The following is a 26,667-nucleotide window of genomic DNA, read 5'->3' on the forward strand; positions in this document are numbered from 1 at the left end:
CTGCTGCGTCACATCTCTCCCCCCTTCGAGACTGAACTGAATGGGGTCACTGTGACCAGTGACCTGGGGAAGTTCAGGGCCCCCTCTCCGGGACAGCGCATCCACTATCAGGTTGGCACTTCCCTTCACGTGGACCATGTCCATGTCATAATCCTGCAGGAGCAGGCTCCATCTCAGGAGCTTGGCGTTGGCTCCTTTCATCTGGTGCAGCCAGGTCAGGGGAGAGTGGTCGGTGTACACAGTGAAGTGTCGCCTGAAGAGATATGGCTCTAGTTTCTTGAGGGCCCACACCATGGCCAGGAACTCCTTCTCGATGGCTGCGTAGTGTTGCTCCCGGGGTAGCAACTTCTTGCTCAGGTACACGATGGGATGTCTCTCCCCCTTTTCATCCTCCTGCATTAACACTGCCCCCAGTCCCATGTCTGAGGCGTCGGTGAACACCACAAAGGGCTTGTCAAAGTCTGGGTTTGCCAGAACCGGGCCACTGACCAGAGCCTCCTTCAGCGCCCGGAAAGCCACCTGGCACTGCTCGGTCCAGACCACCTTGTCTGGCTTCCCCTTCTTGCATAGCTCAGTGATGGGGGTGGCGATGGCGCTAAAGTGGGGCACAAATCTTCGGTAGTATCCTGCCATCGCAATAAAGGCTTGGACCTGTTTTCTGGTGTGGGGAGCGGGCCAGTCTCTGATCACCTCCACCTTGGCTGGTTCCGGCTTTAGGCGGCCAATCCCCACCCGATGGCCCAGGTAAGATACTTCAGCCATCCCCATCTGGCACTTCTCCGCTTTTACAGTCAGCCCAGCCCCTTGGAGTCGGTCCAGCACTTGTCTAACCTGGGACATGTGGTCCTCCCAGGTTTGGCTAAAGACACAGATGTCATCAATATACGCCACGGCAAAACTCTCCATCCCCCTCAGTAGCTGGTCCACTAGGCGCTGGAAGGTGGCCGGCGCTCCCTTGAGGCCGAAAGGCAGGGTCAGGAACTCATAGAGCCCCAGAGGGGTGATAAAGGCCGATTTCAGCCGGGCATCTGCATCCAGCGGCACTTGCCAGTAGCCCTTTGTAAGGTCCATGGTGGTAAGGTACCGAGCTCCTCCCAGCTTGTCTAGGAGCTCGTCAGGCCTGGGCATGGGGTAGGCATCAGATACAGTGATGGCATTGAGCTTCCGATAGTCCACACAGAACCGGACCCAACCCGTCCTTTTTGGGGACCAGCACCACCGGCAAGGCCCAAGGGCTGGCAGATGGCTGGATCACCCCCAAAGCCAGCATGTCCCGGACCTCTCTTTCCAAGTCCTGAGCAGTTTTCCCTGTGACTCGGAAGGGGGAGCATCTTAGCGGCGGGTGCGACCCTGTCTGCACCCCGTGGACAGTCAGATTAGTGCGTCCAGGCTGGTTGGAAAACAGCTGTCAGTTCGGATGCAGCACCCCCCTGACCACAGCTTGCTGGGCAGGGGTTAGCTGATCGGAGAGGGGAATTGTTTCCAGGGGGAACCAGCTCTGGTCCCAGGGAATAGATCTACTAAAGGGTCATCACCCTGCTCCTCCCACTGTCCACACACGGCCAACACCACATTCCCTCTGGCATAATATGGCTTCATCATGTTCACATGGTACACCCAGTGGTGGTGCGCCTGGTTAGACAGCTCCACCACATAGTTTACCTCTTTGAGCTGCTTGACAACCTTGAAAGGGCCCTCCCAGGCGGCCTGTAGTTTGTTCTTTCTCACGGGGATGAGAACCATCACCTGATCCCCGGTGGCGTAGGCACGGGCCCATGCCTTGCGGTCATACCAGACCTTCTGCTTCTTCTGGGCTCTGGCCAGATGCTCCCTGGCCAGGCCCATGGGTTCAGCCAGTCTCTCTCGGAAGATCAGAACATACTCCACCACTGACTCTCCATTGGGAGTGGCCTTCCCCTCCCACTCATCTCTCATCAGGTCCAGGGGGTCCCTTACCCTCCTTCCATATAACAGTTCGAAAGGCGAAAATCCGGTAGACTCCTGGGGCACCCCCCTGTACGCAAACAGCAGGTGAGGTAAGTACTTGTCCCAATCCTGCGGGTGCTGGTTCATAAAGGTTTTCAGCATCATCTTTAGCATCCCATTGAACCTCTCCACCAGCCCATTGGACTGGGGGTGATAAGCTGAGGTCCAGTTGTGCCGGACCCCACATTTCTCCCACAAGCACCGGAGCAGGGCAGACATGAAGTTGGACCCTTAGTCTGTCAAGACTTCCTTGGGGAACCCCACTCGGCTGAAAATGGTCAGGAGCGCATCTGCCACGGTGTCTGCTTCAATGGAAGCTAAGGGCACTGCCTCAGGGTAGCGGGTGGCAAAATCTACCACCACCAGAATGTATTTCTTCCCCGACCAGGTCGTCTTGCTGAGAGGCCCCACGATGTCCATGGCCGCCTTCTGGCAAGGCTCCTCTATGATGGACAAAGGTCTCAAAGCCACTTTCCCCTTGTCCCGGGCCTTCCCCACCCTCTGACAGGGGTCACAGGATCGGCAATACTGCCGGACCGTGGTAAAGACCCTGGGCCAGTAAAAGTTCTGTAGCAACCTCTGCCGGGTGCGCCAGATTCCCTGGTGCCCTGAGAGGGGGATGTCGTGGGTCAGGTACCGTAGCTTGCGGCGATACTTCTGGGGGACCACCAGCTGCCTCCTGATCCCACAGGACTCTACTTCCCTTATGGGAGCCCATTCTCGGTACAGGAATCCCTTCTCCCACAGGAACCTCTCCTGGCAGCCTCTCCTCATGGTCCGTCCCACACTGAGGTCGGCCAGGTCCCTGAGCTTCCTCAAGGAGGGATCTTTCCTCAACTCGGCCTGGAACTTAGCGGCTGGGGAAGGGATGGGGACCGGTTCCCTCTCACTGGCCGGGTCTGAGGCCACAGCCTCTCTGAGCCGTGCCCCTCGGGGCTCCCTCCCCACCAGGGTAGGGTCCTGCGCCTCCGGTGTGGTACCCTCCCCAAGGTCAGGGTGCAGTGCCCCTCGCCGGCTCTGGCTACGGGTCACAACCAGGGCGGTCTGAGGCTTGCTTGGCCAGTCCTCTAGGTCTCCCCCCATCAACACCTCAGTGGTCAAATGGTGGTGTACCCCCACATCCTTGGGGCCCTCCTTGGCCCCCCATTTCAGGTGTACCCTTACCACGGGCACCTTAAATGGGGTCCCACCCACCCCCCTCAGGGTCAGGTAGGTGTTGGGCACCACCCGATCTGGGGCCACCACCTCAGGCCGGGCCAGCATCACCTCCGCACCCGTATCCCAGTATCCATTGACCTTCCTCCCATCCATCTCCAGGGGAACAAGGCACTCTCTCCGGAGGGACAGCCCCGCACCCACCCTGTAAACCGAGCACCCTGAGTCCCGAGCATCCAGCCCTCTGGCGGAGCCGGCCTGGGGTACTCTTCCCTCCTGAGCAGGTGGTAAACTGGCAGCCTCCCTTGCCTGGGTCGTCTGCCCCTCGTCCAGCTGGGTCCCTACCCAGTTAACCCTGGGTAGGTTGGGTCTGCTCAGTCTGTCCCTGAGCCTGGGGCACTGGGTCCGTACGTGGCCTCTCTGGCCACAGTGATAACAGCTCAGGTCACGTTGGTCCCCTCGAGTGGGTCGGAGGGGCCCAATGCGAAGCGTTCCCCTTTGGAGGGGGTTCTCCCTATTTCCGCGCTGGGAGGTCCCATGGTGACTCTCTCTCTGCATCGGGAGGGGCCTGTTCTTTTGGGACTCCTCCCTGCTACCCCCGACCGACTGTTCACAAACTTGTCGGCCAGCTGCCCTGCATGCTGGGGGTTCTCTAGGTTTTTGTCCACCAACCACAGCCTCAGGTCGGAAGGGCACTGTTCATACAGTTGCTCCAGTACGATTAGGTCAAGCAGGTCCTCTTTAGCTTGGGCCCCAGCTGTCCACTTGCGGGCATATCCCTGCATTCGGTTGACCAGTTGTAGGTATGTGACCTCAGGCGTTTTACCCTGACTCCGGAACCTTCTCCGGTACATCTCGGGGGTCAGCCGAAACTCACGGAGCAGGGCCTGTTTGAACAGTTCATAGTCCCCTGCCTCCGCCCCTGTCATTCGGCTGTACACTTCCACAGCTTTGGGGTCCAGTAAGGGGGTGAGAAACTGGAGCCTGTCTGCAGGGTCAACCCTGTGCATCTCGCAGGCATTCTCAAAGGGCGTCAGGAAGCTATCTATGTCCTCTCCCTCCTTACGCTGGGCCAGGAAGCACTTATCAAAGCTCTTTGCAGTCTTAGAATCATAGAATCATAGAATATCAGGGTTGGAAGGGACCCCAGAAGGTCATCTAGTCCAACCCCCTGCTCGAAGCAGGACCAATTCCCAGTTAAATCATCCCAGCCAGGGCTTTGTCAAGCCTGACCTTAAAAACCTCTAAGGAAGGAGATTCTACCACCTCCCTAGGTAACGCATTCCAGTGTTTCACCACCCTCTTAGTGAAAAAGTTTTTCCTAATATCCAATCTAAACCTCCCCCATTGCAACTTGAGACCATTACTCCTCGTTCTGTCATCTGCTACCATTGAGAACAGTCTAGAGCCATCCTCTTTGGAACCCCCTTTCAGGTAGTTGAAAGCAGCTATCAAATCCCCCCTCATTCTTCTCTTCCGCAGACTAAACAATCCCAGCTCCCTCAGCCTCTCTTCATAAGTCATGTGCTCTAGACCCCTAATCATTTTTGTTGCCCTTCGCTGGACTCTCTCCAATTTATCCACATCCTTCTTATAGTGTGGGGCCCAAAACTGGACACAGTACTCCAGATGAGGCCTCACCAGTGTCGAATAGAGGGGAACGATCACATCCCTCGATCTGCTCGCTATGCCCCTACTTATACATCCCAAAATGCCATTGGCCTTCTTGGCAACAAGGGCACACTGTTGACTCATATCCAGCTTCTCGTCCACTGTCACCCCTAGGTCCTTTTCCGCAGAACTGCTGCCTAGCCATTCGGTCCCTAGTCTGTAGCGGTGCATTGGATTCTTCCATCCTAAGTGCAGGACCCTGCACTTATCCTTATTGAACCTCATCAGATTTCTTTTGGCCCAATCCTCCAATTTGTCTAGGTCCTTCTGTATCCTATCCCTCCCCTCCAGCGTATCTACCACTCCTCCCAGTTTAGTATCATCTGCAAATTTGCTGAGAGTGCAATCCACACCATCCTCCAGATCATTTATGAAGATATTGAACAAAACCGGCCCCAGGACCGACCCCTGGGGCACTCCACTTGACACCGGCTGCCAACTAGACATGGAGCCATTTATCACTACCCGTTGAGCCCGACAATCTAGCCAGCTTTCTACCCACCTTATAGTGCATTCATCTAGCCCATACTTCCTTAACTTGCTGACAAGAATACTGTGGGAGACCGTGTCAAAAGCTTTGCTAAAGTCAAGAAACAATATATCCACTGCTTTCCCTTCATCCACAGAACCAGTAATCTCATCATAAAAGGCGATTAGATTAGTCAGGCATGACCTTCCCTTGGTGAATCCATGCTGACTGTTCCTGATCACTTTCCTCTCATGTAAGTGCTTCAGGATTGATTCTTTGAGGACCTGCTCCATGATTTTTCCAGGGACTGAGGTGAGGCTGACTGGCCTGTAGTTCCCAGGATCCTCCTTCTTCCCTTTTTTAAAGATTGGCACTACATTAGCCTTTTTCCAGTCATCCGGGACTTCCCCCGTTCGCCACGAGTTTTCAAAGATAATGGCCAAGGGCTCTGCAATCACAGCCGCCAATTCCTTCAGCACTCTCGGATGTAACTCGTCCGGCCCCATGGACTTGTGCACGTCCAGCTTTTCTAAATAGTCCCTAACCACCTCTATCTCCACAGAGGGCTGGCCATCTCTTCCCCATTCTGTGATGCCCAGCGCAGCAGTCTGGGAGCTGACCTTGTTAGTGAAAACAGAGGCAAAAAAAGCATTGAGTACATTAGCTTTTTCCACATCCTCTGTCACTAGGTTGCCTCCCTCATTCAGTAAGGGGCCCACACTTTCCTTGGCTTTCTTCTTGTTGCCAACATACCTGAAGAAACCCTTCTTGTTACTCTTGACATCTCTTGCTAGCTGCAGCTCCAGGTGCGATTTGGCCCTCCTTATATCTTTCCTACATGCCCGAGCAATATTTTTATACTCTTCCCTGGTCATATGTCCAAACTTCCACTTCTTGTAAGCTTCTTTTTTATGTTTAAGATCCGCTAGGATTTCACCATTAAGCCAAGCTGGTCGCTTGCCATGTTTACTATTCTTTCGACTCATCGGGATGGTTTGTCCCTGTAACCTCAACAGGGATTCCTTGAAATACAGCCAGCTCTCCTGGACTCCCTTCCCCTTCATGATAGTCCCCCAGGGGATCCTACCCATCCGTTCCCTGAGGGAGTCGAAGTCTGCTTTCCTGAAGTCCAGGGTCCGTATCCTGCTGCTTACCTTTCTTCCCTGCGTCAGGATCCTGAACTCAACCAACTCATGGTCACTGCCTCCCAGATTCCCATCCACTTTTGCTTCCCCCACTAATTCTACCCGGTTTGTGAGCAGCAGGTCAAGAAAAGCGCCCCCCCAGTTGGCTCCCCTAGCACTTGCGCCAGGAAATTGTCCCCTACGCTTTCCAAAAACTTCCTGGATTGTCTTGGGTCCCCCCTCACTCACCGCAGCCGGGGCCCCACTGCTCCTCAGCCTGGCCAGCTCCAGTTCATGGTGTCTTTGTTTCTCCTTCTCCTGACGTTCCCTCTCCTTCTCCTCCTGCTCATGTTGACGTTGTTTCTCCTCATGTTGACATTGTTAATCATGATCCTCCAGCTCCCTCATTTTCATCTCCCTCTCCCATTCCAGCCGCATCCGCTCCAGGGTTGGGGAGCTCCGCCGGGGATTAGTTCAGCATGTTACTACAGCTGCCACTGAGCTACAAAAAGAGGTGGATGTTTGTCTTTTGGGGATCCTTCCTCTTTGGACCGAGGCCATTCTGTAGAGGAATCTAATGGTGTATTTTTGCTGTGGGGATGTGTGGCAGTCTGGTAGTATTCATGACAGTCTGATACTTGGCTCAGTCAGGTGTATCTGGCTACTCTGGTTATGCAGAGAAGCTAAAGTGGTCATATAGACCTTATCCTCAATGGTATTTAGGCTCAGGCACTTGATACTGACACCAGGGTGGGGCACTGGGGCTTGATCCATGGCACAGGCACACAGAGTTGGACAAGGTGGAGAGCTGAAAAATGTTCAGGCTCGGTGCATGGAGCAGGCACGAAATGTTTAGTCTGGAATCAGGAGCTGGGACTAGGCTTGTTGGATGAGTGGAACAGAACAGTCACACAGCGCTGGACAGGTTGGGGAGTTGAGAACAGTCATGCTCATTACATGGCAGTAGCTACAAGCACTGACACTGGGGTAAGGATGAGGATTCATTGAGATGAATGGAGCAGTTCACACCTCTCAAAGAGCCATTGTTTCTGGCTCTGTTTCAGGCTCTGTTCAGGCTCTGTTCTTCTCCGTGAGGAGTTTGTATTAATCTAAGAACATCTCCTTAAGACAAATGGGCCACTTCACATGTCTGCCAGCCTCCTATGCTGCAGGTGGATGTGTAAAGCCCTTCCCCAGGCACTTAGTCCACATGTAGGGTCTCTGGGGCAATGTCTACACTATGAGAACTATGTGGCACAGCTAAGAGCATGGCTACACTTGCAGATGTAGAGTGCTGTGAGTTAAACCAGCCCTCGGAGAGCACAGTAGGGAAAGTTCTGCAGTGTGTTCACACTGTCAGCTGCAAGCGCACTAGCGTGGCCATATTTGCTGCACTTGCAGCGGCATTGGGAGTGGTGCATTATGGGCAGCTATCCCACAGAGCATCTCTTCCCATTCTGGCACTGTGGTTTGTGGGAAGGGGATGAGGGGGTGCAGGGCAATCTCGGTCCTCTCCCAACACTCCGTGATGCATCGTTTCGCATCCCAGCAATCCCTGTTCTTCCGTCCACATTTGGCTCCATCTTTCAACGTTTTTTGTACTGCACGCTCTGTCTTCCCTTTCAGTCTGCGGGAATGGAGCCCAAAGTGCTGAGGAATATGCCGATGAGTCTCGCCAGCATGTCACGTTTGGCAGTTGAGTTACTTCTTACGCTACAAACTGACAGTGAGGAGTCCGACGATTATGTCAATTCACGTAAAGCATATGACATGAGATTGCTTGTGGCATTCACAGACATGCTCACCTCTGTTGAACACCACTTTTTGGCTTGGGAAACAAGGACTGAGTGGTGGGATCACATGGTCATGCAAGTCTGGGATGACAAGTAGTGGCTGCAGAACTTTTGGATGAGAAAAGCCACTTTCATAGGACTGTGTGCTGAGTTTGCCCCCACTCTGCCGTGCAAGAACATGAGATTGAGAGCTGCCCTGCCAGTGGAGAAGCAGGTGGCTATTGCATTCTGGAAGCTGGCAACTCCAGACAGCTACCAATCAGTCGCAAACCAGTTTGGAGTGGGAAAGTCAACTGTTGGAATCGTGTTCATGCAAGTTTGCAGGGCCATTAATTGCATCCTGCTCAGAAGAACCCTGACTCTAGGTAACGTGCATGACGTTGTGGCTGGCTTTCCACAAATGGGTTTCCCTAACTGTGGAGGGGCGATAGATGGGACACATATTCCGATTCTGGCACCAGCCCACCTAGCCTCTGAGTACATTAATCAGAAGGGGTATTTCTCTATGGTTCTCCAGGCGCTTGTGGATCACCGTGGGTGTTTCATTGACATTAACACAGGCTGGCCTGGAAAGGTGCATGATGCATGCATCTTTCGGAATACTTGCCTGTTCAGGAAGCTGCAAGCCAGGACTTTCTTCCCAGACCAGAAGATCACCATAGGGGAAGTTGAAATGCCCATTGTGATCCTTGGAGACCCTGCTTACCCTTTAATGCCCTGGCTCATGAAACCCTACACAGGGAGCCTTGACAGCAGCAAGGAGTAGCTCGACAACAGGCTCAGAAGGTGCAGAATGACTGTGGAGTGTGCTTTTGGCCGTTTAAAGGGTCGTTGGCGCTCTCTGTATGGGAAGCTGGACCTGCCCGATGACAACATCCCCGCAGTAATATCCGCGTGTTGTACCCTCCATAACATAACATTGTGAAGGGAAGGGTGAAAGATTCACTCAGGCATGGAACTCGGAGGTTCAACACCTGGAGGCTGAATTTGAACAGCCAGAGAGCAGGGCTATTAGAGGGGCCCAGTGTGGGACTGCAAGGATTAGGGATGCCTTGAGGGAGCAATTTGATGCTGAAAGCCACCAGTAATGTTTGGTGCCCTGCATGGGAGTGAAGAGCAGTGGTTCCAATGTTAGTAGGAATAGAGTTTGCTACACTGACTTGTAGTGCCTGTTGCTTTCCTGGGCTAAGGTGTCTTTTACTTAATGCAATAATAAAGACTGTTTTCAAAGCCAAAAAATCCATTTATTGAAAAGAAAATTAATTTACTGAAAAGAAACACAACTGCTTGGGAAACAGAAAGGGCAAGGGGGTAGGGTGGGGAATGGTTCAATCACAGATTTCCATATGTCCTGTTCTCATACTCTTCTTTCCTGTCTGGCATGCTGTGCAGTGAGTGCTGCACTTCAGGCTGGCTAAAATGCTTAGTGATGGGGGTTGAGTGCAGTGGGTAAGGGTCGTAATTTGCCGAGCTGGGTGGTGAAACTACAGGTTTTTGAGGCAGCTGGTGGCAATAAGAACCCAGATGTGGGAGAAAGTGGGTTGGAGGTCACATGGAGGCACAAGGGAAAGAGTTTTGGGACAAGGGCTTTGGGGGGGCAGGGCGCGGTAGTGCTCCGCCTGCATGGCTACAAGCGCCTGTATCGAGTCCACTTGGTGCTCCATAATACTTAGAAGCTGCTCCATACTTTGGTGCCCGCATTCTGCGTTCTGCTGGTGGACCCTCCTTTCACTTTTCCGCCACTCCTGCGCTTTTTGATTTTCATTAAGGGGCTGTTGCATTACTTCATGCAGCATGTCCTCTTTGCTTCTACGTGGCCTCTTCCTAATTCTGTGGAGTCTTTTGGCTGGTGATAACACAGATGGTTGAGATCTCAAGGTCACATCTGTAAAGGCAAAATGCAACACTTACCAGGGGCAGCATTGTTCACACCAGACAGAGCAATGATTCGCCTATACTTAAAGACAAGCACAGTCTACACAATAGCAGAATTTGCCCATCCCAAAGTGAGCGCACATAACCATAGGAGCTCCAAAATGGTGAGTAAGCACAGGGCAAGGGGGACTGATTGTTTCATGACCGTACTGTCCTCTGGGTTTCTGTGAGTTGGGGAGAGCTAACAGCTTCAGGAGGCCCCTATACTGAACACTGTCCCCATATTTTCCACAGGAGTTCGTCCTGGAAGATATCTCACTGCTGAGGGTGACCTGGGAAGCAAGGGAGGGTCTTCTACTACAATGTGACTTCCACCCTGGCCCATATACAGCTTGCCTGTGTGCTGCAATGATTTCCCTGCCCTTCACAGCACAGAGGCGTGGACATGTTAGCCTGACTGGGACAAGGAGCACAGTAGCTCTCCCAAGGAACATGCGCAAGCTCATTGCACAGCTTCTGCATGAGACCTTTGAAGAGATCACTGAGGCCAATTACCGCTATGTGAGAGAACACATCAACACCCTATTCTGCATCTAGGCATGCAAGTAGCCCTAACTCTCCTTGCCCCAAGAGCCTGCATCGAATAACTTCCTTCCCATTGTGTTGACACAGACTACAGTTATGGAAGAGGTTTTTCCATCAGTTTAGGAACTCTCCCAGGGGCAAGCCCTCCCCTCCCCCCAAAAGTAATGGTAGGTAAAGTTGATGGTAGCATTCTTCTACCAACCTAGCTGCATCTACACCAGGGGTTAAGTCAGTATAGCTAGAGCACTGAACAGTTTGGATTTTTCACAGCCCTGGGAGCTGTACCTACATTGACCTATATTTTAAGTGTAGACCAGGCCTGAGTCTTCACTCTCCTGACCTCAGCTGTTACATGCACTTCTCACAGGCCCACTACCTTCCCTCTTCCCATAGCCCCTCCAGGTTTACCAGGGGCATGGAATGTCAAAGAGGGTGGAATTGGTGGTTGAATTTGGGAGTGGGGGTATAGGGGCTCAGAGCAACAGGCATGTGGAGGAGGTCAGAGAAATGTGGAACAAAGGGAATAAAAGAGGAAATACATTGGCGCAGTGGTGGGGAAGTACATGAATTGGAGACTGAAGTAGATAAAAGTGGGAGAGGAGCTTTGGAGTGTTGCAAAAGGTGAGGGGGCTGCAAGAGTTCAGGGTAGGAACACTGTCCCTTTTCCAATCTTTGCCCTTTAGGTCTGTGATCTGGCACAGCTTCTGAGCTCTGAGGGGCCAGCACGGCCCTACATGACAACCCTTATTAATAATATATTGTATTGGATCAACTACTTTTGGTGAGAGAGATAAGCTTTCAAGCCACAGTGATCTTCTTCAGGTCTGGGAAATGTCACAGCTAAATACAAGATGGAACAGATTGTTTAGCATAAGCAGTTAATAGATATTTCAAGGGACCATTCAAGGTGAAGTGGCCAGTTAACGCCTCTCCAGTCATAAGGGGGAAGTGTGGGGGGAGGGGGCAAAAGCTGGGCAAAGGTATAGATTATTGTAATAAACCATAAATCCAGTGTCTCTATTCAGTCCATGATTGAAAAATTGAAAAGTGTCTAAAAAAATTATGAATGTAAGCTCCCAGGCTCATCTTTTGAAAGTGTTGTGCAAATTTCCTTTGAAGATGGGTACTGAGAGGTCAGATATAGAGTGATCTCTTTGTGAAAAGTGTTCACCCACAGGTAATACGATGTTTTTGTCTTTTGCCATTTTTCTGTGTGAGCTCATTTGAGAGCATAGTGATTGTCTGATTTCACCCACACAGTTCTTATTGGGGCATTTAGTGCATAGGATGATGTACACCACATGTTGTGATAGGCATGCATAGGATCCAAGGATCTGGAAGGGGGGGCGCGGGTTGATCATTATAGCAGTGGAGATATGTCTGCTGGTTTTGCATCTGTTGTTGTGGCAGAATCTGGTGCTACTTTGAGTTGGTATGTCCTGGTGGGAGAGCTTGTTTCTGATGATGAGCTTGGAGAGGTTAGGGATTGTTTGAAGGCTGGAAGAGGGAGTTCAGGAAAAATTTCTTTCAGGATGTGGTCCCCGTTGAGTATGGTTTGTAACTGTTTAATGATGCCCCATATGGGTTCCAGTGTGGGGTGGTAAATGACAACCAGGGGTGTGCAGTCAAAGAGGATTTTATTTCCATATTGAAGCAGTTTCTCTTGGAGTATTTGGATGGCCCGTTCCATGATGCAATCTACTTCTCTGGTGGAGGGTCTTTGTTTGGTGAAGGCAGTTTTATGGGTGTTAAGGTATATATCCTGGACTTTCTCCTCAGAGCATATTCTGTGGTATCTGAGTGGCTGTAGATAATATATGTCTTGGTGTGTTGGGGTGGTTAGTCAATCTGTGACGGTAAGTGTGGTGATCCATGAGTTTCTTGTATATAGATGTTTGTAGGATTCCATTGTTGAAGCTGATTGTGGTGTCCATGAAGTTAGTGTGTGTTCTACAGAGAGTTAAAATGGAGAGGTAGCAGTTGTTGAAGTTGTGGTGGAAATTTATGAAGAAGTTTAGGCATCTGTCTGGAGGATGAAAACAACATTGATATATCTCAAATATATCATTGGTTTTGTGGTGCATTTGAGAAAGTTTGCATATTGGGGAACCATCCTAATACCCTTGGTTGTTCCCATGGTTTGGACAAAGTGTTGTTGAATGTAAAACTGTTGTGGGTGAGGATGAAATGGATGAGTTTGAAGATGTTTTTGGGGTGGATACCTGAATGTTATCCATTATCTTGTAGATATTTGTGGCAGTCAATCATGGGGTCCTTGTGAGGGATGTTGTTGTAAAGAGAAGTGACATCCATGGTGGTAAGAATAGTGTTCTGAGGTAGGTTGTTAATGTTGCAGAGTTTCTGGAAGAAGTTGGTTGTGTCCTGGAAGAAGGTAGCCTTTTGTGGAGTGAGTGTTTTGAGGATAGTTTCGATGAGTCCCAATATTCCTTAGTATGAGTGTGTTGGCCAGATATGATGGGTCTGCCTGGGTTCCTTTGTTTGTGTGTCTTGGGAAACATCTAGAAGAGTGGTTCTCAACCAGGGGTATATGTACCCCTGAGGGTACACAGGGGTCTTCCAGGGGGTACATCAACTCATCTAGATATTTGTCTAGTTTTACAACAGGGTACATAAAAAGCACTAGCGAAGTCAGTACAAACTAAAATTTCATACAGACAATGATTTGTTTATACTGCTCTATATACTATACACTGAAATTTAAGTACAGTATTTATATTCCAATTGATTTATTTTATAATTATGTGGTAAAAATGAGAAAGTCAGCAATTTTTCAGCAATAGTGTGCTGTGACACTTTTATATTTTTATGTCTGATTTTAGAATCATAGGACTGGAAGGGACGTCGAGAGGTCATCTGGTCCAGTCCCATGCACTCACGGCAGGACGAAATATTATCTAGACCACTCTTGACAGGTGTTTGTCTAACCTGCTCTTAAAAATCTCCACTGATGGAGATTCCACAACCTCCCTAGGCAATTTATACCAGTACTTAACCACCCTGACAGAAAGTTTTTCCTAATGTCCACCCTAACTCTCCCTTGCTGCAATTTAAACCCATTGCTTTTTGTCCTATCCTCAGAGGTTAAGAAGAACAATTCTTCTCCCTCCTCCTTCTAACAACCTTTTATGTACTTGAAAACTGTTATCATGTCCCCTCTCAGTCTTCTTTTTTCCAGATTAAACAAACTCAATTTTTTCAATCTTCCCTCATAGGTTATGTTTTCTAGACCTTTAATCATTTTTGTTGCTCTTCTCTGGACTTTCTCCAATTTGTACACATCTTTCCTGAAATGTGGCACCCAGAACTGGACACAATACTCCAGTTGAGGCCTAATCAGCACGAAGTAGAGCGGAAGAATTACTTCTCATGTCTTGCTTACAACGCTCCTGCTAATATATCCCAGAATGATGTTTGCTTTTTTGCAACAGTGCTACACCATTGACTCATATTGTCATATACTCCACTATGACCCGCAAATCCCTTTCCACAGTACTCCTTCCTAGGGTGTCATTTCCCATTTTGTATGTGTGCAACTGATTGTATTTTGTAAGCAAGTAGTTTTTAAGTGAAGTGAAACTTGGGGTTACACAAGTTAAGTCAGACTCCTGAAAGGGGTACAGTAGTCTGGAAAGGTTGAAAGACACTGATGTAGAAGATTGCTGAGTTGGGTTTGTGGGGGATTAGGTTACAGAGTTTCCCTTGGAGTTGTTTGGGAAAGTATTTGATGATATCTTTTATTTCCTGGGTAAACTGAGGGGTGTGGTCTTCTTTAAGTCCTTTATAATAGTTGGTAGTTCAGAGAGTTGTCAGTTGACCTCATTAACATAGACATCATTGTTGAAGACTATGATGGCACCCCCTTTGTCTGCTGGTTTAATCACTATCTGCTGGTTGGATTTCAGGGACTGTATAGCTGTCCTGTCAATGATGGAGAGATTGTGGTGTATGTGATTTCATAGTCTTTTTTTTTTTCTTTCCTGAGCAATTAGTGATCAATAGCATGGATTTATCAGTTGTGGGTTGTCCACTGTCCAGTAAGATGATTCTTTTTTCTTATGACTGTTTGTGGAAATGTGATTATTGTGGGTGGTGTCATCATTGTTATGAAAGAGTTCTTTGAGGTGAAGTTGGCAGACGAATTCTTTTAGTGCTCCACATGTTAGTATGGTAACAGTTTCTGTTGTGGGGCAGAAGCCCAGTCCCTTGGAGAGTACAGTTAATTCAGCTCCAGTTAGGGATAGTCGTGATAAATTGATGATGTTGGAGTGTCACATAGTGTTCATGTGGTGGGTCCTGGTGCCATGGTTTCTCCTGAAGGTGGTGTTCTGTGGGTTGTGGAGTTGTTGTAGTTGGTTCCACCTTTCATTTTGGTGTTGGTTTTAATTTTTTTTTATAGTTGCTTTGGGATTTTTGCACGATCTCCATGTTGGTTCCCAGATTATTTTTGTTTTCCAGTGTGTGGGAGCCTGTGATGATTTCTTGTCTGATTATGTGGGGTGCAGTTAGTGGTTCCTCAGAGTATGTCTTCACTAGCAACGTTAAAGCGCTGCCATGGCAGCGCTTTAACACGGCTGTGTAGTCATGGCACCAGCACTAGGAAAGAGCTCTCCCAGTGCTGTAAAAAACCCCACCCCCACAAGGGGAGTAGCTCCCAGCGCCGGGGCACTGTTTACACTGGTGCTGTACAGCGCTGGAACTTGCAGCGCTCAGGGGGGTGTTTTTTCGCACCCCTGAGCGAGAAAGTTGCAGCGGTGTAAAGTGGCAGTGTAGACAAGGCCTCCGTTTTTCTGAAGTCCTTCTGCAGAGCTGTTCAGCATATTTGTAGTTTTTATTTAGTGGTCAGAGGGTTACAGGTGATGAAACCTCTGGGGATGATGTTTTATTTTTTGAATTTGCTCAGGAAATAGATGTTGCTGTTAAGTTTTTCTTCGTTTGCTTCATGTTGTGACTTTTCCATTTCAGATGGCAAAAATCAATATCTCCCATTGTTACATGCAATGTTGTTGTAGCCATGTTAGTCCTAGGGTATTAGAGAGACAAGAGAGAGACCCAGCGAGAGGGGAGGGTCCCAGAGCCCTGGTTCCAGCCAGAGCCAAATGTCTACACTGCAATTACACAGCCCCATATAGACCAACCCCCACGAGCCTGAGTAAGCTGACATGGGCCAGCTGTGGGTGTTTAATTTCTATGTAGACATACCCTCTGTGCTCCTTTTACACCTTTGTCATCTTGTGGCCCCAGTGCCTGTTTGGAAGGCTTCCTACTTCTGATGTCCTTTAAAAAGTTCTCGCTGTTAATTTTTTGCATCTTTAGCAAGTTGCTTCTCAAATTCTTTCCCAGCCTATCTTATTATACTTTCACACTTAACCTACCAGAGTTTGCGCACCTTTGTTTCTATTATCCACACTAGGATTTGACTTCCAAATTTTAAAGGACGCCTTTTTGCCTCTAATGGCCTCCATTGCTCTGTTGTTTAGCCACCGTGGCATTCTTTTGATCCTCTTATTGTCTTTTCTGACTTGGGGTACATATTTAGTCTGAGCCTCTGTTGTGGTATATTTAAATAGTCCCCATGCTGATTTCAGGCATTTAACACTTGTGATTGGTCCCTTTAATATATGTCTAACAAGTGTCCTCATTTTTGTGTAGTTTCCTTTTTTAAAGTTAAATGTTTCTGTGGCTGGTTTTTTTCTTTTTTGGTATTATCCATGCTACAAGGATGTTAAATTTAACTACATTATGGTCACTATTACTGAGCAGTTCAGCTATAGTTACCTCTTGAACCATATCCTCTGCTCTTCTTAGGACTGCATCAAAAATTGCCTTTCCCCAAGTGGGTTCCAGAACTAGCTGCTCCAAGATGCAGTCATTTATAGTGTCTAGAAATTTTATCTCTGCATCATGGTCTGAGGTTACATTCATCCTGTCAATATGGGTATAGTTGCAATCACTCATTATGCATCCAATGAAGTGAGCTGTAGCTCACGAAAGCTTATGCTCAAATAAATTGGTTAGTCTCTAAGGTGCCACAAGTACTCCTTTTCTTTTTGCGAATACAGACTAACACGGCTGTTACTCTGAAACTCATTATTATTGTGTTTTCTGCTTTTGTAACCTCTCTCTAACCTCCCTTTGCATTTTACAATCTCTGTGACCATCCAGGTCACTTGGCCAGTGCTATATTCCCACTGCTATACTCTTTTTATTCAAGCATGGAATTTTTATCCTTAGAGATACTATGGTACAGTTTGTATCACTTAAGATTTTTATCTTATTTGACTCTTCTCTTTCTTTAACATATAATTCCGCTCCCACACCAGCACAACCTACTCTGTTGTCATTCCTATCTATTTTATATCCTGGTATTGCCATGGCCCATTGATTATCCTTTATCCACTAAATTTCAGTGATGCCTATGATATCAATATTCTCATTTAATGCCAGGCACTCTAGTTCACCCATCATATTAAGACTTCTACATTTATATATTAGCATTTATACATTTTGTCAGTATTCAGTTGCTTGCCTTCAGGTGTTATATTTAAATGGAACTCTGTTACATTTGACTGTTCCTCACTGCCTCCTACCTGTACGTTGCCAACTTCTTTTCTGTCCTCTTTACTAGGATACAGTGTTCCCCCTTTAATAAATTCATCCCTAAGGGACATCTCCACTCAAACTGTGTGCTCCTTTGCACCTGTCGGCATTCCTCCAGCACTTTTTTTTTAACTGTATGTGCCAGCTGTCTGGTTGCCTTTTGGTTAAGGAGGAGCCCATTCCTCCTGTATAGGCCACTCCTTTCCCATAAGGTTCCCCAGTTTCTAATCAGCCTACATCCCTCATCTCTATGCCATTGCCTCATCCACACATTGAGACCCTGCAGTTCTGCCTTTCTTACTGGCCCTGCATGTGGAACTGGAAGCATTTAAGAGAATGCTACCATGTACATCCTGGACTTTAATCTCTTAACTAGCAGCCAAAATTCCAAGACCTTTCTCCTACATTTCCTTATATCACTGGTACCCACATGTACCACGATCATCAACTCATCCCCAGCACTACCTATGAGGCTATTTAGATAGCCCATGGCTGCTTCACCAAGCTGAAGGAGGAGTATCTGGCTCCCCTTTCCTCTACTGGTCTCTGAACACAGGAATAACACAGAACTCCCCTCATGCTCCATGCTGTCTCCAGCAGTAGGAGGCTCTAGGTTAATCCTACAGGCCCCCATACTGCTGCTCTTAGAGGGAAGGGGAAGTCAGAGCAGTGCAGTCAATTGTGTGCACAAAGAGAGTCTAGAGAGTCGGAGGTGTGAATTGGGTGACACAGGAAGGTTCAACTCTGCCCTTTCCAAAATAATACAGCCATGCCCCCGCCCCTATTTCTGTCCCCCTTCAAAAACTGCTGCTACTGACTGTATGTCAGCCCCTTCATTGTTCCTCTATCTGCTTCTGAACTCCTCAGCCTGCTCCTATGTAGGGAGGCATGCTGGGGAGAAAGGGCTAAGCTGTGTTGGACATGTGAAAAGTCCTTGAGATGATGCGTTGACAATGAAGAGATTAATGTGCAGCCAGTGCCTTCTCTGGCCGGGGTAACTATTGCCAAGGAACCAGAAGAAGTGGAGGGAGAGTCTGTAAAATATGAGGATGCTGAGAAATTACGTTTTAATAAAACAAGGAAATTTACTATCCAAAAACTTTGTTAATACAGGTTGCCCAGCACTGCCTAGTGCCCCTCCACATTGTGGAAGGTTGGTAAACTTAAACCTCTGAAAGCCGAAGTTAAAAAGTCAAGGTACACAACACAATCTTTATTGTGCCCTCTTTGATTGATGTCCCAAAATGTTAATAACAAACATACTAGCACTCTACACTCATAGATACTTCAGAACACTGTGGGAACAGAGCACAATGAGCACTATATGACAAAGTCTAACAACTTCTGTTCACTAAGGCAAAACTTTGATTTAGTTCAGGCACAGCCAACAGGAGTTACCTACACATGGCTGACACTCAAAGCCTATTCCAAACAGGCCATCCCAAACCTGCAAAATGTTACCACCCCTTCTTTTTTGCCCTAACAATTCCTATGACCATTATCTTCACCTATCCACCACTAAGTCCTGGAGACCACTGTTATGTATGCCACCAGACTGCTAACAATCCCCAGGATAAGACCAAACATAAACATGAGCATATTCTCTTATTCATTCCTCGTGTTTACTTTTTAAGGCATTATCATTATTGAACCATTTCCAGTGGTTAATTCAAGCTTTAGTGGTGCATTGGGGGAGCAATATGAACTTTAATTTACCATTTTCTGGTTTTCAGAGGTTTCAGGTTGTCCACTCTCCAAATTCCGGAAAAGCAGAAGGTAATGCTTGGCAACCTTAACTCTACATTACCTAAGTTTTTGGGCATTAAATTAATTAATTATTATTAATTATTAATGTACAGTTTTGAGAGAAAAAATATATGTATACATTCAATTTGCCTGGGCAAGGGAATGACTTGAGAAACTGGAAGGGAAAGGGATTTATAGTCAGTCATTTAAATTTTTATTTTATTTTCATTTTATGGCTAGTTTAATTGTATTTGTTTATTTTAGCTCCTGACAGTTGTGAGAAAAGACCTTGTTCTTAAAAATCATTATTCTGTTAGCAGAATCAGATTGTAATATTAATAATATTGATATTTTATAAATAAGTAATTTAATAACTAAATAAAATAAAAGTTATCCTACTATATATTTAATATATTCAAAAAGGCAAACAGGAAACAATACACAAACAAAACAACCATGAGGTCTAGCTACATGCGTCTCAGTTTCTCCTGTGCAGTTTAATTTCATACTGTAATCTCTGCAACTCTGAAAGAACAAATTGAAACATCCATGAAAATAGAAACAAAAGATAAGGATGGAAAAACTGCTGCTGTATTTCACGTATAATTACAAGACCAAATGATCAGTAAGCAGTGTCACAGCTTGTTGTGTTTTTCACAGCACCCAAAAAAACCCAACAAAACACCTCCCAAATATGAACCAACCAACCAGAAACAAAACTTACTCCAAGCAGGTCAATAAGGGAGAAAAGCCAGAGGCCTTCAAGTTCATTCCTATCGTTATTGATTTTACCCAGAAGCTGGAAGTGCTGGATAGCATATAAAAAAGACTAGAGAGAGAGGGGACTAACACAGCAGTGTGTGTGTAACTGGGAGGAAAAGGTGCTAATATTATATGACTGATAAAACATTTAATCATTACCACCTATGATTTGCAGAGATCAACAAAGCTAAGGTAACGCATTATTGTGTAGAACTTTCACTGTTTTGTCTTGGGGCCTGGGCAATATATATATGGGCTAGCTTTCCAATTAGTTGGACAAATATATATATACACAGTATATGGGAGGTTCCCCCCCCGCCCGCCCGACATTCTACTGAGTAATTCAAAATCTAGCCCTTTTACAATAATAAACATGAAACCTTTGTTTCGACTTTATAAATTAAAGCAAGGATAAGGGTCTCTTCCAGCCACCCCCACTCCCAACTTTCCCTTTGTGAAATAGGAGAGGAGCCTGCTTTTCTGAGTGCCGGTTCTGTAACCATTCAAATCAGTAGTCACACCGTGGCAGCGACATCATTCACATTATGTGAGGAGACAGAAAACAGAACCAACGTAGGTGCCCAGCCTCGTCCCTTATGATTAGATCTGAATGTAGCAGATTTTAAATTCTCCTTTGTTCAAATTTTGGAAAATGGCGACGAATGTCGGAGAGGCTTAGAGAGAGGTGGAGAAAGAAATCTGTCAGTGAACCCGATTGGTCATATTTTGCCGCAGATTCCTACTTGAAACCGGGAAGGAGGGGAAGCTTTACAAAGCCACACAATAGCAGCCACCCCCACCCCACGGGAAGCCGCGTTATCGAAAGGGAAAATATTCAAAAGACAAGCAGAAAAGATATTGTAAAGAGATTCCTAATTTGACCAGCAGCACGCTGAGAGAGACCCAGCCGTGTCCGGAAACGTGGGCTTCCAGGGCAGTTATAATGATTAGCGCTAGCCTGAGTCTCCTAATCCTAAAGCTGTTAATTTTTTTTAGCCTGCTTGCTAAAGGAAACCGGGGGGGGGGGGAAGCTGGAACGTTTTGCCTGCCTAGCGCCGTCCCGTCCCAACCGCCGCATGCATGGACAGCGAAGAGCGAGGGGGGGAGGAAAGGTGCAAATAGCCCGCCCTTTTTCCTCTGCAGTTCTCAATCAGGTCGTACTTCAGGCAATATATGGAGACGGTCAGCCATTGTCGCTACACAGCTTTGTCTGTAATCCTAGCGAGCATGTCTGGTCGTGGTAAGGGAGGCAAGGGTCTCGGAAAAGGAGGCGCTAAGCGTCATAGAAAGGTGCTGAGGGACAATATCCAGGGTATTACCAAACCAGCAATTCGCCGTTTGGCTCGTCGTGGGGGTGTAAAGCGCATTTCGGGTCTCATTTACGAGGAGACTCGGGGAGTGCTGAAAGTATTTTTGGAGAACGTGATCCGAGATGCTGTTACTTATACCGAGCATGCGAAGCGGAAGACTGTGACTGCCATGGACGTTGTTTATGCGCTGAAGCGTCAAGGTCGTACTCTGTACGGATTTGGAGGCTAAACCGGTGACTGTAATTGTGTGTCAGAAAACATTCGTAACCCAAAGGCTCTTTTCAGAGCCACCCACACTTTCATGAAAAGAGCTGTTGTTCTCGGAGAACTCTTGGACGAGTGATATTCATGCCCTTGTTTATATATTCCTTAACCAAACCAATAATTAATTATCTAAGGTGGAGTGAAACGTATAGAACCATTGCACTATTTGCGCTATAAATAAAATGTAAGGTATTCCTTTACTTTTCAACTGGGGAAGTACTTGCAACACACACCCCCCCTCCCAGCCATCGTGAAGACTCCGTGAAAGCCGCGCGCACGGCTCAAAATGTATGCGAGCGTACCTACATGCAAAAGAGGAACGATGGAAGGACCATGTTGTATGTTAGCCTGCGGGAGTTATAAAGAGGAACTACCCCGACCCACGAACTACAGGGAAAAAGGAGGGTTTCCGATAATAAAGCAGAGTATAACACCTTAAGTGTTCGTGCATTAAGCTTTTAAAAAAAAAAAAAAGCGTCCATGAATATCCTAGGCCAACAGCGAGCTGTTTTACCTTCCACAAGGATAACATACTATGTATGTACCTTTCCAAGCCCCTTAAAATATTAAAGCAAGGATACAGCTCTTTTCCGTGTAAACGTGGTGGCTCTTAAAAGAGCCTTTGGGTTTTTAAGTGGTTGCAAAAGAGGAGTTTTACGCTCTTTCCCCACGGATGCGCCGGGCCAACTGGATATCTTTAGGCATGATCGTGACTCTCTTAGCATGAATAGCACACAGGTTGGTATCCTCGAAGAGACCAACCAGATATGCCTCACTAGCCTCCTGCAGGGCCATAACAGCCGAACTCTGGAAGCGCAAGTCGGTCTTGAAATCCTGGGCGATTTCACGCACCAGGCGCTGGAAGGGCAGCTTGCGGATGAGCAGCTCAGTAGATTTCTGATAACGGCGGATCTCTCGCAGGGCCACAGTACCGGGGCGATAACGATGGGGCTTTTTCACTCCCCCAGTGGCAGGCGCGCTCTTCCGAGCAGCCTTAGTAGCCAACTGTTTACGAGGGGCTTTGCCACCGGTAGATTTACGGGCGGTCTGCTTGGTCCTGGCCATTCTGCACAACCACTTCTCTTAACTCTGAAAACAAGAGGCAAAATGAGTCGAGCCGAGCGCGCTGACCGCTCTTTATAGACAAACTCTGTCTCATGATTGGATGAGAAGGAGACGACAACTCTCATTGGACTATTCAAAATAAATTTGAAAAGCCCGCGTTATTCACAGAAAGCTCCGATTAAGGCACGTCAGTAATACCCCCGGAAGTGTGGATGGGGTAGCTGTATAGAGGTATTTCTTAAGTGACCGATCGATTGAATTATATTATAATTCATGGATCTCAGAAACGCATGGCCATCACAGAAAGCTCCGATTCCAGCACTCCTGGGAGTGCTGTGAGGGGGACACCTCACGGAATTGCCTCCCTGCTGCCCTACGTTCTGGCTCACAGAATCTTCTCCCCGCCAGTCAGCTCTGTTTTCCAACACTGGTTCATGCGGTTTCTTTCCATTTGCAACATAACGAAATTATCACCCTTGAAATCAGTCTTTAACATTTAAAATAATTTTACTCCTCTCTCCTTCCAAATGTTCAGTGAGGAGGCGGTCAGAAAAAAAGTGGCCATGCGTTTCTGAGATCCATGAATTATAATATAATTCAATCGATCGGTCACTTAAGAAATACCTCTATACAGCTACCCCATCCACACTTCCGGGGGTATTACTGACGTGCCTTAATCGGAGCTTTCTGTGAATAACGCGGGCTTTTCAAATTTATTTTGAATAGTCCAATGAGAGTTGTCGTCTCCTTCTCATCCAATCATGAGACAGAGTTTGTCTATAAAGAGCGGTCAGCGCGCTCGGCTCGACTCATTTTGCCTCTTGTTTTCAGAGTTAAGAGAAGTGGTTGTGCAGAATGGCCAGGACCAAGCAGACCGCCCGTAAATCTACCGGTGGCAAAGCCCCTCGTAAACAGTTGGCTACTAAGGCTGCTCGGAAGAGCGCGCCTGCCACTGGGGGAGTGAAAAAGCCCCATCGTTATCGCCCCGGTACTGTGGCCCTGCGAGAGATCCGCCGTTATCAGAAATCTACTGAGCTGCTCATCCGCAAGCTGCCCTTCCAGCGCCTGGTGCGTGAAATCGCCCAGGATTTCAAGACCGACTTGCGCTTCCAGAGTTCGGCTGTTATGGCCCTGCAGGAGGCTAGTGAGGCATATCTGGTTGGTCTCTTCGAGGATACCAACCTGTGTGCTATTCATGCTAAGAGAGTCACGATCATGCCTAAAGATATCCAGTTGGCCCGGCGCATCCGTGGGGAAAGAGCGTAAAACTCCTCTTTTGCAACCACTTAAAAACCCAAAGGCTCTTTTAAGAGCCACCACGTTTACACGGAAAAGAGCTGTATCCTTGCTTTAATATTTTAAGGGGCTTGGAAAGGTACATACATAGTATGTTATCCTTGTGGAAGGTAAAACAGCTCGCTGTTGGCCTAGGATATTCATGGACGCTTTTTTTTTTTTTTAAAAGCTTAATGCACGAACACTTAAGGTGTTATACTCTGCTTTATTATCGGAAACCCTCCTTTTTCCCTGTAGTTCGTGGGTCGGGGTAGTTCCTCTTTATAACTCCCGCAGGCTAACATACAACATGGTCCTTCCATCGTTCCTCTTTTGCATGTAGGTACGCTCGCATACATTTTGAGCCGTGCGCGCGGCTTTCACGGAGTCTTCACGATGGCTGGGAGGGGGGGTGTGTGTTGCAAGTACTTCCCCAGTTGAAAAGTAAAGGAATACCTTACATTTTATTTATAGCGCAAATAGTGCAATGGTTCTATACGTTTCACTCCACCTTAGATAATTAATTATTGGTTTGGTTAAGGAATATATAAACAAGGGCATGAATATCACTCGTCCAAGAGTTCTCCGAGAACAACAGCTCTTTTCATGAAAGTGTGGGTGGCTCTGAAAAGAGCCTTTGGGTTACGAATGTTTTCTGACACACAATTACAGTCACCGGTTTAGCCTCCAAATCCGTACAGAGTACGACCTTGACGCTTCAGCGCATAAACAACGTCCATGGCAGTCACAGTCTTCCGCTTCGCATGCTCGGTATAAGTAACAGCATCTCGGATCACGTTCTCCAAAAATACTTTCAGCACTCCCCGAGTCTCCTCGTAAATGAGACCCGAAATGCGCTTTACACCCCCACGACGAGCCAAACGGCGAATTGCTGGTTTGGTAATACCCTGGATATTGTCCCTCAGCACCTTTCTATGACGCTTAGCGCCTCCTTTTCCGAGACCCTTGCCTCCCTTACCACGACCAGACATGCTCGCTAGGATTACAGACAAAGCTGTGTAGCGACAATGGCTGACCGTCTCCATATATTGCCTGAAGTACGACCTGATTGAGAACTGCAGAGGAAAAAGGGCGGGCTATTTGCACCTTTCCTCCCCCCCTCGCTCTTCGCTGTCCATGCATGCGGCGGTTGGGACGGGACGGCGCTAGGCAGGCAAAACGTTCCAGCTTCCCCCCCCCCCCGGTTTCCTTTAGCAAGCAGGCTAAAAAAAATTAACAGCTTTAGGATTAGGAGACTCAGGCTAGCGCTAATCATTATAACTGCCCTGGAAGCCCACGTTTCCGGACACGGCTGGGTCTCTCTCAGCGTGCTGCTGGTCAAATTAGGAATCTCTTTACAATATCTTTTCTGCTTGTCTTTTGAATATTTTCCCTTTCGATAACGCGGCTTCCCGTGGGGTGGGGGTGGCTGCTATTGTGTGGCTTTGTAAAGCTTCCCCTCCTTCCCGGTTTCAAGTAGGAATCTGCGGCAAAATATGACCAATCGGGTTCACTGACAGATTTCTTTCTCCACCTCTCTCTAAGCCTCTCCGACATTCGTCGCCATTTTCCAAAATTTGAACAAAGGAGAATTTAAAATCTGCTACATTCAGATCTAATCATAAGGGACGAGGCTGGGCACCTACGTTGGTTCTGTTTTCTGTCTCCTCACATAATGTGAATGATGTCGCTGCCACGGTGTGACTACTGATTTGAATGGTTACAGAACCGGCACTCAGAAAAGCAGGCTCCTCTCCTGAGTTCAGGGGACTGGACTGGATGACCTCTTGAGGTCCTTTCTACTCCTATGATTCTATGAAATCTAATTAATCTGTTTCACAAAGGGAGTTGTGGGAGTGTGGGGGAAATATAGGTAGCCTTTCTTTTATAAAATGGGCACAAAGGGGGGGGGGATTGTGTGTGATTTTGTAAGGGCTAGGTTTTTACTTACTTGGACCAAGGAACTGGGAAAAATACCCACATCTACCGAAAATTATGCAATCTATGTATATTTGCCCAGGTACACATACACGGTAATTAATGAATTGCATAGTAACAGGTTGTCTTTGGTTTGCTGATCTCTGCAAATCACGAGTGATAAAGGTTTTCTTAAAGTCAGTCATGAAATACAGCACTGTTTTATTTTTATTTTTCCTTTGTTTCCATCTTGGGAGGTGGTGGTTTTGTTGGTTGGTTGGTTTTGGTTCCCCCCTCCCCAATTCATTCATTTGGTGTGCTCCCCACATGGAAGAAAACGAGGAAGTGTATGAGTTTTAACCAGGCAGCAATTTTATTATTCAAATTACATCCAAGGTCCCCATGGGGAAACAGATCACCACAGTCACTCCCACTCCACTGATCCTTTGCCAGTTCTTTGACCCTCCACTGCTCAGGAAGCCAATCACACTAGAAAGGTCTCTGGACACTTCCACTCACCCACTAGCATCCCTCTTTCTTTCAGTCGTTGAGATGAGAAGGGACCTCAAACCCCAGCTAGCACCACATCAAGTGTATTGGCAGCGTGGTTCCTATAGGATAATGCCTGACTCCTTCCCCTCCCTGTAAAGGTTGCTGTGCCCCATGCTAGGAAGAGGAATCTCTCACTTCCACAGGGTAAGACCTGAGATAGACTAAGCCCTGGTGTCCTGCCCTTAAATCTTTCCACCAAGAGGAGTTAAGTATATTCCAGTTCCTGTCAGAGAGGTCAAACAAGCCTCTGTTCATATTACAGTGTGCACGTCATAAGTATGGACCATTTAGGGCAAGTAGGATTCCATCCCAAAGGTAGTTCTGCTCAGCTCAGCATGAGGTCTGCACTCCTGATGCCCACTTGAGGGCACACAAGGAGTGATACAGAAGAAATTCCAAACTTGAGCCATTTTCCCCATTCAGGAATCTTGTAAAGAGTGTTCAATTCATGCAGTAAGTGACTGGTGCTCTCATTTAATGGACCCATTTAATACCCTCTA

The 26,667-nt window shown here is 47.5% G+C and overlaps 4 protein-coding genes across 4 annotated transcripts; 2 read left to right on the top strand and 2 right to left on the bottom strand.

Moving 5' to 3' along the window:
- The first annotated feature begins 20,978 nt into the window (after nucleotides 1-20,978).
- Nucleotides 20,979-22,158, top strand: LOC141986348 (histone H4). The gene has a single exon (XM_074950756.1). The coding sequence runs from the start codon at nucleotides 21,012-21,014 to the stop codon at nucleotides 21,321-21,323; it is 312 nt and encodes a 103-aa protein (XP_074806857.1). The 5' UTR covers nucleotides 20,979-21,011; the 3' UTR covers nucleotides 21,324-22,158.
- LOC141986341 (histone H3) lies at nucleotides 21,918-22,423 on the bottom strand. The gene has a single exon (XM_074950744.1). It carries the CDS (start codon nucleotides 22,421-22,423, stop codon nucleotides 22,013-22,015), a length of 411 nt encoding a protein of 136 aa, XP_074806845.1. The 3' UTR covers nucleotides 21,918-22,012.
- An 855-nt stretch (nucleotides 22,424-23,278) lies between these two features.
- Nucleotides 23,279-23,784, top strand: LOC141986353 (histone H3). Its single transcript, XM_074950771.1, has one exon. The coding sequence runs from the start codon at nucleotides 23,279-23,281 to the stop codon at nucleotides 23,687-23,689; it is 411 nt and encodes a 136-aa protein (XP_074806872.1). The 3' UTR covers nucleotides 23,690-23,784.
- LOC141986355 (histone H4) lies at nucleotides 23,544-24,723 on the bottom strand. The gene has a single exon (XM_074950786.1). The coding sequence runs from the start codon at nucleotides 24,688-24,690 to the stop codon at nucleotides 24,379-24,381; it is 312 nt and encodes a 103-aa protein (XP_074806887.1). The 5' UTR covers nucleotides 24,691-24,723; the 3' UTR covers nucleotides 23,544-24,378.
- Between the last annotated feature and the right edge of the window lie 1,944 nt (nucleotides 24,724-26,667).

The sequence above is a fragment of the Natator depressus genome, chromosome 1 (assembly GCF_965152275.1).
Source record: "Natator depressus isolate rNatDep1 chromosome 1, rNatDep2.hap1, whole genome shotgun sequence".
NCBI lineage: Eukaryota > Metazoa > Chordata > Testudines > Cheloniidae > Natator > Natator depressus.

Bases quoted from the DNA above. Each gene is read 5' to 3' on its own strand.
- LOC141986353 (XM_074950771.1), top strand. From the start codon at position 23,279: ATGGCCAGGACCAAGCAGACCGCCCGTAAATCTACCGGTGGCAAAGCC.
- LOC141986341 (XM_074950744.1), bottom strand. From the start codon at position 22,423: ATGGCCAGGACCAAGCAGACCGCCCGTAAATCTACCGGTGGCAAAGCC.
- LOC141986355 (XM_074950786.1), bottom strand. From the start codon at position 24,690: ATGTCTGGTCGTGGTAAGGGAGGCAAGGGTCTCGGAAAAGGAGGCGCT.
- LOC141986348 (XM_074950756.1), top strand. From the start codon at position 21,012: ATGTCTGGTCGTGGTAAGGGAGGCAAGGGTCTCGGAAAAGGAGGCGCT.